This window comes from Brachionichthys hirsutus, chromosome 20 (assembly GCF_040956055.1).
Source record: "Brachionichthys hirsutus isolate HB-005 chromosome 20, CSIRO-AGI_Bhir_v1, whole genome shotgun sequence".
Lineage (NCBI taxonomy): Eukaryota > Metazoa > Chordata > Actinopteri > Lophiiformes > Brachionichthyidae > Brachionichthys > Brachionichthys hirsutus.
The window spans coordinates 6,435,774-6,447,117 of NC_090916.1; the positions used below are offsets into that span (position 1 = coordinate 6,435,774).

At 43.9% G+C, this 11,344-nt stretch overlaps 1 protein-coding gene across 1 annotated transcript; it reads left to right on the plus strand.

Moving 5' to 3' along the window:
- Window positions 1-737: 737 nt before the first annotated feature.
- Window positions 738-7,330, plus strand: ankef1a (ankyrin repeat and EF-hand domain containing 1a). Its single transcript, XM_068754080.1, has 11 exons — window positions 738-776; window positions 1,119-1,326; window positions 1,511-1,672; window positions 3,282-3,481; window positions 3,632-3,781; window positions 4,045-4,168; window positions 4,837-5,659; window positions 5,891-6,117; window positions 6,342-6,490; window positions 6,767-6,922; window positions 7,187-7,330. Exons 1-11 carry the CDS (start codon window positions 738-740, stop codon window positions 7,328-7,330), a joined length of 2,382 nt encoding a protein of 793 aa, XP_068610181.1.
- Window positions 7,331-11,344: the final 4,014 nt, after the last annotated feature.

Consider the following 11,344-nt stretch of genomic DNA (forward strand, 5'->3'; position numbering starts at 1 on the left):
CTGACACCTTCTAATTCTTGGCCATTAACAACAACAACAAAAAATCAAATCACTTCAATTTTGATTATGCATGTTTCTTATGTAATTTATCTGTTTAGTTTTTTAATATGACATGCACTGCATGGGCACCCCTGCAGGAGTACATGCACTCCTGCAGGGGTGCCCAAACTCTTCCATGGAGGGCTGAGACACTCCAGGTTTCCTTTCCAACCATCTCTCCAGCAGCTGATCTCACTAATGAGCGCCTTCCCTCAAACTGAAGGAGGTGCTGATAATTAAAATCACCTGCTTTGGTAGCCGGCCGGAAGGAAAAACCTGCAGCGTGGAACAGTTTTGGGCTGTTGATGATGCACTTGTGGCTGGAATATTCATAATACCGAGCAAATCCCAAGGACCTGAAGGCAACACCCGAAGCGTGAAAACATCCTTTCGTGCGCTGCGTTACCATGGTATCGGAGTTTGTTTGTTTAACGAGGTGCACATGGAGAAAGTTTGGATGACGTAGCTGTATTCGTTCTACATCAGTAGTGCGCATGTAACCAGCAAAATTCAACGACTATAAAGTTCCAAGGACTTCATATATCGCAGTAAGTGCCGGTCAATGGGATGAGAGGTGGCTAACCTCATTGTTTGTGTAGTGACTGGACGTCTAAAAGGGGGTTTGTATTGCAGTTTATCGTGTACTACTTGTGTGTAATGTTCCATATATTGGCGTTAACGTAACGTTAGAACGTAACATGACTTACTTCGCTGTTACCCGTAATAAGACAAGGAAAGTAACTCGAGATTTATTTGTGTATTTGTTCCGAGTGAGGAAAACGTCCTTGAATGCATCACGTCTGCAAAAGAGGAAGTAAAACAAAAAGTTTCAATTTGAAAGGAAGTGCTTTTTTTAAAATAATAATAAATAGATACACAGACTTGCTGGGTGACATAATTAACCTGCGCTGTTATTATTGAGCTAGATCATATCATTATTGTATTAAATTAATACAATACTTAATAAATAAAACCCCACCAGGACAAATCCTCTATGGTTGCTTCTTCGCCTGATCAGCAGTATGTGCAGCTCTATATCTGTCATGGTTATATCTGCCTTTTGCTTTTGTGTCCACTAGTTCCTGTCTGACCTCGTGATGAGGAGCAGTGCAGCAGAGGACCGCCTGCAGGGCCGGCAGCTCTACCGCCTCATCCAGTGCGTCCATGAAGGGGACGCAGTGCAGATTGAGAAGATGGTGAAACTTGGAGTGGAAAACCTCATCAATCTCGCTGAGCCACGGGCCGGCGTGGGGCTGCTTCATATAGCAGCTTCAGCCAACAATCAGGGTGATGGCCATCTTCTGTTTTGATTTAAAAAAACAAACAAGAATCCCTGCTTTGTCATTCACATAGAAACTCCTTGAACAACAAACAAACACGTGGAAAAAAAGCAATAGGATGAAAGCACTTCAAACCAAAAAGCATTAAACCTGCTTCACCCCTGATCATTTCTGTGCTGTGACTCCCTCAGACATGGTCAGCTTCCTTCTCTCCAAGGGAGCGAACCCTGACATTCAGGACAAGAAGGGCCGCACCGCCGCCATGTTAGCCGCTGAGCTGGGGAATGATGCCATTGTGGCACTGCTAGCACGGAGCCATGCTAGCTTTAGGCTCCAGGACACCGAGGGCAAAGGTAAGGAGTTGGAAATGTATGCAGAGGATTTATTCCTAGAGAATTAAAGAGCAGATTTGATTCATTTAATACTTTATGAAATCAAATTTTACTTGGATTGAATTTGTTAAATGCAAAAGAGACATGAATAACCCAAACTTCGCCCCAAGAATAGCCTTCCAGAGGTCATTGACATATTTTATTGCCAGTGATGGCAATGCGAAGACTGTAACATTTATTGTTTTTCCTACACAAGTATTTTTAAAGTCACCGCTGTTGAGCTACAGTCAAGATGTTTATTTTTGCTGGTTACTTGTCTGATAATTAATTAATAAATGTATAAGATCTTTTATATATGAGTTTATGATATAAATCATCATTAGCTGCAGCTATTTGTGTAGTAGGACAAAATCCAGTGCATGACAACAAACTCCCCTGCCATCTCTGTGCCTTTTTTAAATTTCACCTTAAAATCTAAAACCGATAGACAGGTCTGATTAACGTTCAACATCTAGCCTTTATTTTCACTCCTGCTGGAATGTACCTAGTAAATAATTTATGTGGCTTCAATTCTGAGCGGTAACGGAACGGCTTCCCTTCCGCTAATGTATTCTCACTTGAGCTTGGCGTGTCGATTTCTCAACTTGAAGTGTTTTCCGTCTCAAGTTAGACCAGCGGTTAGTTTCTGAATGCCTTGCCTTGTCTTCCAACTCATGAAAATGCACGGTGCTTTCTGCTTAGATATTGATGAGGACGTAGTTTCCGGGACAACGACTCCAATCATTGAGCGTAAAGCCCCTCTTTGGTAATCTTTCTAAACCAGCTGCGTTAATGACCTCAATTACTGCATGTCCGGGGGGCACCAATTACTGGGAGAGGGAGAGGGAGAGTTGGGTAGAAACGTATCTGCATGCCTGCTTCTGTGCAGGAATGCATTGTTTTGTATAATATATGTGCAGGTGTGCTAAGCTGCGTAGCTGCATGTAATTACAGATCATGGTGATGATCTCCTGTGAAACATCCTGCGTAACCTGACACCATCCTGCACGCCACTACGATTGACGGCCCACTCTGAACACATTATTAGGGGGGCGGGGTGAACAGCACTCGCTCTTCACATCTGGATTTATAATGAGACTCTAGAGACGCCTCCTGGGTCTTGCTGCTTGTGATCTGTAGCTGATGCAAATGCCCATGAACATCACGGCGTAAACAATCGCAGTGCGTTCTTTATAAAAAAAAGGACAATAACCTTGGTTTAAACTGTGTCTCCTGCTCAACACCTCTGAAATGTAATCCTTTTTATTTGTTTGAAGGGCATTTGCGGACGACAATTTTATAACACATACTCCAGTATGTGATTTGTAGTACCACTTTATTTTCTGAAGTGTTTATATGATTATTTAATAACTCTTTGCTGACAGGTTTGCATAGAAGGCGAGCTCCTGGACAGTTTTCATCAAAACACAATATAGTTTTTAATCCTTTAAACCCAGTGTGCTAATAAACTGCAGCTTCCCTTTGACAGATAAGGGCTCCTGAATAGATACTGGTTTTATTGATACAAGTCAAAACCTTAGTCAGTCACATTTTTTCTATTTTCGGCTCCCCTTTCCCTCTCTCGCTTCAGGCGTACTATTCTACTGCAACTTCCCCACCAAGCGTCACACCCGCTGCCTGCAGGTGGCGCTGGGGTGCCAGGCAGATGTCAACAACGTGTCAACCGAGGGAATTCACATCTTCCAGCTGATGTGTGAAAAAGCAGAGGAGTGCCCCTCAAGGTGTCTCGGCATGCTGGATGCGGGCGCAGACCCCAATGCAGCCAATCAGGTCACACATTGTGCTATTTTGGAATCCAGGACAGATGGAGTTTCTTTTTTAGAACATAGTGAGACGCTTTAATATTTCCACCGAGCTTGCTCTTTGTGGCTGTTTTTGTTTCTTGTACCTAAATCACACTCGTCTCTTCCCTCTCCTCAGAAAACTGGCGTCACGGCGCTGATGGAGGCCGCCCAAGCCGGCTCCCTTCTGCTCGTCAGAAGCATTCTGAAGAAGGGCGGCGACCCAAATGCCCTGGACAAACGACGCTCCACAGCCGTTCACTATGCCGCCATCGGGGGCCGCTTTGAGGTGTTTTATCTGCTTTCCTCGTGAATGCTTCACATTTAAAATGCCACATTTAAAAAAACATAGAAGTGGAGTGGCTGTTGGAAGATTTAAGGTTTGAACTACTTATTTGATCCGACCATCGGCTGCCTCCCTCTGCTTTTATCTGTTGTGTTTTGGTTTTCTCAACATGTAATTTGTAACTCGGGTTACAGACGTTGCTCTCGGTTACAATGGCACTGAGATTTCTGAATGTGTTTCTCTGTGGTGTTTTGTTTTTTTCTCAGGTGATTCAGGTGCTCTCCGCTTACTCAGCAGACATGGGCGTGGTCAACATGGACAAATGCACGCCCCTACACTACGCTGCCGCTGCCGGCGATGCAAACTGCTGCAAGTTACTGGCACAGAGAGGTACAGAGACTGGAGAGAACACACATCCTGACTTCAATGCTTGGATTTTTTTTTTTTGTAGTTGTGTACTACAAATATGTTAAAGGAATAGTTCACCAAAAAAATAAAAACAATAAATATTCACTCATTATTTACTCGCCCCTATGCTGATGGAATATATGGTGAACCTTAGTCCACAAAACATTCTGGAACAGCATTCCAAATGTAGAGAATGGGAATTGTTTCAAAACACAAAACTGCAGAGAACAAATGTAAAATTACTCCCTCCATTACATTCTTTTTTTTTTAAGGTAAAATATTCACTTTATCTTTAGAGATAACAGGTTCAGGCCTCATCCAATTTGAGTCATGCAGAGATCTCAAGTTCATATTGATCTTGTCGAGGGCTCAATCACATGCATTCAACCTCTGGAGTACATCTGGGATCTCCGGGCCTCTGGAGACACAGATTATGCCAGAGTCAAGAGAAACTCTCTTCTGACCTCTTTCCGTAGCTGTAAATTGGAAGCTTGCATCTTCTCTTGTGGTACATTCAGAGCCAGGAAATGAAAGGCAAATATTTCCCAATTTTTTTTAATTAGAAAATCCAGCTGGAAACACATTCCCACTTTAAATGAGGTAATTCAAACGTCTGTTTCTATTTTAATTAAAGCTGCTCTGTTTGTTAGGCTGCAACCCGAAACTGAAGACCCAGGAAGGGTTGCTCCCACGCCAGGTCGCCAAAGATGCCGGTCACAAAGCTGCAGCCAAGGAGCTGAGGAAAACACAGAAGCAAAAGGGAGACAACAAAGAGTCCGCTGATGGTCGTCTCATGTCAGAGCTTTGGGTCCTGACCCTCCACGACTGGTCTCACGAGAATGAGACAGATTTACAACAAGCCTTTGGAGACAAGTCGGACACAGTTACCGCTGAGAGGTTAATGTCGGTGTTGGACGAACTAAAAGCTCCGGTTGAACGAGATCAACTCCAGACAATCATCTCGGCGCTTGACAAAGAAAAGGAGGGCTGTGTGAACGTTAATGATTTCATCAAAGGTGCGAAGCACATCAAGAAACCATTTCTCCTCTCCTCGTACATGCCGAAAAAGAAAAAGGGAGAAAAGGGTACAAAAGGAGGTAAGAAGAAGGGTAAACGTGTCCTCTCCATGCCCATTTGCACCCTCCCGCCGGAGCATATGCCCCGCAGGCCAGACGGGGGTCCACCCCGCTTCATGATCGAGACGTACACTTACAGCTCAGACGTTCGCCGATTCGACCGCGACCACCCACCTGAACACCCCGTCATGAACGACTCGGGATGGTACACAGACACGCCGGAGAAGATGTACGTCAACATAAACTATTGTGTGACGAGTGGAGACCTGGAATCCATAGATCTCGCTTTTAATCGGGGAGTTCCGGTGGATGTCAAAGATCCGTTTTACAAGACGCCGCTGATGGTGGCCTGCTCCAGCGGCAGCTATGAGGTAGCGCAGTACCTCCTGGGCCGAGGGTAAGAGTCATGCTGATGAGATACTTGCTTACTTACTGAGCATCTTTCAGTGGGAATGGAAACAACTAGTTGAACACCTGCTGCCCCCAAGTGGCCACACATAACAGCTGCTGTACGAGGTTTCAATTTCTGTCTGCTGCTTTGGCAGTGAAAGCGGGAGTGACTGGGTATGTGGGGGGAGAAAGGTCGGGTTCACTTTGGCTGTCTTTAAACGCATCGTGTTCCCGATAGGGCGGACGTGAATGCTTGTGATCAGTTCTTCTGGACGCCGCTCCACCACGCAGCTCACGCTGGCCAGTTGGAGCTGATCAAGCTGCTGGTTGAGGCTGGGGCCTCTGTAGATGCAAGGGCCCTCAACGGAGGCACGCCCCTCATGGGGGCCATCCAGAGCTCTCGAGCCTCCTGCGTGGACTTCCTCATCAAGGCGGGGGCCAATGTGAAAGCAGAGAACAAGAAAGGTTAAAAATTAAGTGCTAAAGCTGAAATTCAGTTTGGAACACGTTTTTATTTATACCTGCAACAGATTCATATAAACACACGTTCATTATTGTTCACACGTTCATGTTTTTCTGAGTTTATTTTTAAGGAAATATTGAATTTATTGCCATTTGAGCCAAATTTAACGACAAATATTTTAAGAATTTATCTGCTCTTTAAATGACACTATTTTGACTTCCTGCAGAAAGAAGCTGCCTGGACGTCGCCAAAGCCTTTGCAGACTCCAGAATAATTGACTTGGTGAAAAACAAAATGGATTCTCTGCCCAAACCAAAGGAGAACACAAAGGGGAAATGGGGGAAAGCTCAAAAGGCTAAACCTGCTAAAGCAAAGGTAACAAAGTAGGAGTTCCTGTAGATATAGCAGCTTTCTGTCTGACGCCTGTTCTGTGCATGACTTTGAGGTGCTTCGAGATGGTAGAAACTTTTTGCTGCCACTCAGTATGTCATTACTTGCAAAGAAAAATATGGTGTGGTTTTAGCTTAGAGCTGGGGCAGCTAGAAATAGGACATGATGAATGTATCCGTTTCAGCTAACTTGTGTCATAAATGTTGTTCCACTCAGAAAAATGAAATATGCCAGATTTAAGAATCCTGGTGTTCCTTACAGAGCCCAGCTGCAGGAGGAGCAGAACAGGCCCCGCCATCGACGACAACAGCAGGGAAGACTTCCGCTCTGAAGGATTCAAAGAGCATCATCCTGCAAAACACCAGGATCACTAACGGGAACACGAGTACCGGGGACATCAGCTTTGTGCCAAAAACGGTAGGATTACTACGTTATAGTATTATTCAAATGATTCCGAACTGCTGTTAAATTACTTTTGATCAATTTGTATGCCTCTGATGGGGGGGGGGGGGGGGCATGCTAGTATCCTCAAAAAAATGCTCCAATTGCATTTGTCCTCGTAGGCAAAAGGTCTTATTTAACGAAAGGTGTAAAGGCTTTGCTCTGTAACGTTTTCACGTTGAAGTAGTTCCATTACTTACTCCATTACATCCCTTTGTGATTTGCGCTTGGTTCTCGCAGGTTTGGGGGAAGCCGCCCACCACCAGCCAGTTGATGTCAAAGATTGAGAAGCGGCGGGAGCTCCTCTCCCTGGAGTTGGACTTTGATGACTTCATGGCGCCTTTCAGCCAGAACATCCAGAGGAAAGCGCTGGAGCTGCCCTGAATTACAGACTAGATTGAGGATCAGCTCAGCTAGAGAAAGGTGCTTAATTGTATTTAATAATTGATGTTACCTGAGCTGGGGGGGGGGGGGGGGGCGGCACCTGTAAGAGTCATGGAGTTTATTTTGTGTGATCAAACTCTTTTTATGCTGTTATGCTATTCTTGTCATTTATTATTACAACAATTCAATACATATTCAGAAATGAGCTGTTTTGTTTTCCTCCTCTAAAGCTGATGAGAGGAGAATCTACTTTTAATAATAATGCAATACTTCATTCATCGATACATCCACAATGCTCTGTGTTGCTCTCTTCAGAGCTGTCCAACAGCGAATGTTTGCTTTGGATATTCAGTAACCGAATTAAGGTACGTTAACCAATCAGTTGACCGGCCTGGTAAGATGGACGAAGAGTTCTGTCAGGCTGTGACTGAGTTGAGGCCGAGTAGCAGGCAGGGACAGAGTGTACGACTGTAAGTGTGTTAGAACAGCAGATACTGCAGATATGAGGTTGTTTAAAATCCTCCCCCGACTCTGCGGAGGCTCAAACTGCAGCGAGAGTCATGAGACGTCTGTTAGAAGCGGCAGCAGGAAGCTGCAGAGAAGCGAGGAGGGCCGGGGGGCTGCTGCTTCCTGTCAAAGATACCTGCTCATCAGCATTCTCTCCATCCTGTCTGTCTCAATACTTGTAGTGAAGAAATGTCTTTCTCTTCTTTCCTGGGACGTTCTCTCTGTCCGACATGTGATGGAGCCACACGGCAGAAGCGGATAGACTCCTCAGTGGAGCTTTAACTCCTAATCTCGTTGTATATCCGCTATGCAATGACAATAAAGGATTTCTATTTCTATTCTAACACTGGTTTCTGACCTCACCGCTGCCACAGTCGGAACGGCTGCAGTTCCACGTCGCATCCAGCAGATGGTGGTGTTTGGCAAATTTCACAGGTGTTTTGTTGACAGAGATAAAACAGAAAACTTGGAGAGAGATGTTTCTGGCGCAGAAAAATGTCAAAATGGCAGCCATGTGGTATTTACTGTTCTCCTTTTTGACAATAGAATCTGTTATTTCACACGCAGCATTTAGATAAAGACAGCACTCCTACTTGATGGTTCAGAATTCACTTTCATCTCCATGTTTTATTCCTTGATGAAGTCATTTCAGGAATAACTCCAGGTCGACTGAGGGAACCAGATATTGTTTGGATCATGTTTTCGTCAGTGAGAATCATCTTAGAAATAGACGTCTATTTCTCTGTTAAGTGTCGCATTGATGCACAATCCTATCATCACCACCTCCAGATAAAATTAGATTGCAGTGTCCTCAAGGGATGCGGTTATATAATAAAGTACACAGACGGTGGGTGGGTGTGTGTGTGTGCGGGGGGGGGTAGTGGCCTGGAGTTTCCGAATACAGAGCCTAGATTGTTTAAATATACAAATTCACTGTATCATTGATGACAAGGACGTGATGATGGGGCAATGGATGTGGGCAGAATGAAAACGGAGACGACACACACACGCGCGCGCGCGCACACACACATGCACAATTGTTTAATTGTAATGATATACAGAAAGAGATGGAGATTGTGAAGAGAGAAAGCATCCCAGCAGAGCTATTCATAACGAGGCGAGAGAGATGAATGAAGGGAAGGGCAAGAGAGGAGAGGAGAGGAGAGGAGGCGGTGGAGAGTGACTCAGAAGATGGGGAGGGTGCAGGGTGGGTGGGTTGGGGGGGGGGGGGCATGCATAAGAGTGGGCATGATGAGGGCTTTTCTAGCACAGTGAGAGGCACACATGTTGGAGGGAGTAAACAAGGCGGCTGGCTCTGATTGCTGCTCGTGACGCAGTGTGTGTGTCAGGGCGTGGGCTCTGCTGTATATGGTCCTGCAGAGGTGTGTGTGTGTGCGTGCGTGCGCAGCATTGTGTTTGTTCTCTATCGCTTTGTCTGTTTGGCCCTTTTTCATGTATGAATGTTTGCATTATTCAGCCTCTGCTGTTCCTCTTTTGCATAATGTGTCTGTAATGTGAGTGAAGGTGTGTTACCTCCTTACCCCCCCCCCTAAGTATCAGTCTGTGCTCAGATCAGTGTGCGTTGCACTGCAGTCTCCCAGCGCTGCCCCTGCATCGCTTACTCAGCATAACTGTCCGCCTCCCAATACAACTACAACACACACACACACACACACACACACACACACTCCTTTTCACCATCATTGTTACATGTATTCTGGCATTACTTAACTTCTGCTTACACACAATTGAATGATTAAATTATGCTCAGGTGCTCTCAGGGGAGATAAATAGAGGGATGGTGCGCTTCAAAATCAAACTAGCCTCCGTCTGACTGACGAGGGAACAAAAAAACATTGTAATCAATATATCTAATCGGTATCAATGCACCACTCAGGTGAATCTATTGTGCAATGCCAGTATCCTAATCATTGCCATTAATATACCACTATAATATTAATATGTTTGATTTGTTCAGTCCTCTAAATATTTTCTTCTTGTTTAAGTTGTTCGTTTTTAAGGAATCCCCCCCCCCCCCCCCTCTTTTTATATTGGTTGTTTATTTGCTGATTAATTTGTGTTTTTATTGATGCTTCCTTTAATTTGTTTTCTTTTAACTGTCTGTCTTTTCACTACTTTGATTACAAATCTCTCCGTTGTGGAACTAACAAAGGATTACATTCTCATTGGATTCCGGTTGTCATTGATTTAAAAAAAATGAGATGAAACAACAATGACTGTTTTAGTTAATCGTCAGCAAGAAAAGTTTCTGTTTTTTCTAGTTCTGATTTGATATTTTAATTAAATGTCTGATAAATTCTTTATTCAATATCAAGTACACACTTTTAAAGAAAATCTATTTTGTCTAGTTCAATGCTGTCTTGGATTCAGCGTTCCGCTGTGTGTGTGTGTGTGTGTGTGTGTGTGTGTGTGTGTGTTTCCCAAAAGGGCCAATCCCTGTAAACACTGTAGCAGGATTATGAAAATGCTGCGTCTACAGAAACAGTGGCAGGATTGAACAGATCCTGGTTTACATCCATAATTGATGAAGGAGTCATGTTTCACATCAGTGTGTGTGTGTGTGTGTGTGTGTTGCAGTGATTCATCATTCGTTAGTGCAGCTTTGGCAGTGCGATGGATCTCTTCAAGTTTCCAAGCTATAGATTCCAATTTGTTGCTTGCCTGGGACTTTTATTATAGGAGGATATTGATTTGAATTTCATAGCGAGACCAATACCAGTGGGTGGGAAATTGAGGTCTGCATCTTGGCTCAGATATTCAGGCTAATTCCTAGGAAAGACTGATACAGTAAATATCCCACAGGATCGACTACAGCTTCCGCCTTCAACTGTCGTAAACCTTGAGATTTCATTTTATCTCTATATATTTTACTTTATAGTTATATAAATGGCTTCACAAGCCCAAATATGTGCAGGAAAGAGTACAGTTGCTAACGTGTAAATATGCTACTGCTTCTTTAAAGTTTGGCCATTGTGTAAACTGTATATGGAAGCAGAATGTGATTTGTTTTTAATATATATATATCGTTTATATTTACATTTTACACAGCACCACAACTTTTTTTCCTTTTGTGGGGGAGCTAACAGAAATGTGTTTACTGTGCTAGAAACGTTTACCAGCTGTTGGCTCTGCTTCATACTGCAGTATCATCTGCACCCTCCCCAAACTGGCACCATCACTCCAGTGGAAAAAAAGAGAAAGGAGAGATGGGCAAATCTTTCCTCCTCTTCCTTTCCGTCACGTACGCTCACACACTCCCTGTTGATTAAGGCCACCTCGGTGGCCGATCGCTCAGCAGTCGTTGAGTAAGACGGACATTTTAATTAAACTTTAAACAGGAAACTGTCAGCGAGGGTTTCTGATAAGCATATCATTAATATATATGAATGCTATGTAAAGAGGAGGGAAGTATAAATTGATTTTATATTATTTTAGAGACAAACCCATTCGTTCCCTCTGTCCATTAATTCTTTTTTTTTTTTTTTG

Bases quoted from the DNA above. Each gene is read 5' to 3' on its own strand.
- ankef1a (XM_068754080.1), top strand. From the start codon at position 738: ATGACTTACTTCGCTGTTACCCGTAATAAGACAAGGAAA. The intron at 3,782-4,044 runs GTGTTTTATCTG...TTTTTTTCTCAG, and splicing joins CCATCGGGGGCCGCTTTGAG to GTGATTCAGGTGCTCTCCGC. The intron at 6,923-7,186 runs GTAGGATTACTA...TGGTTCTCGCAG, and splicing joins TCAGCTTTGTGCCAAAAACG to GTTTGGGGGAAGCCGCCCAC.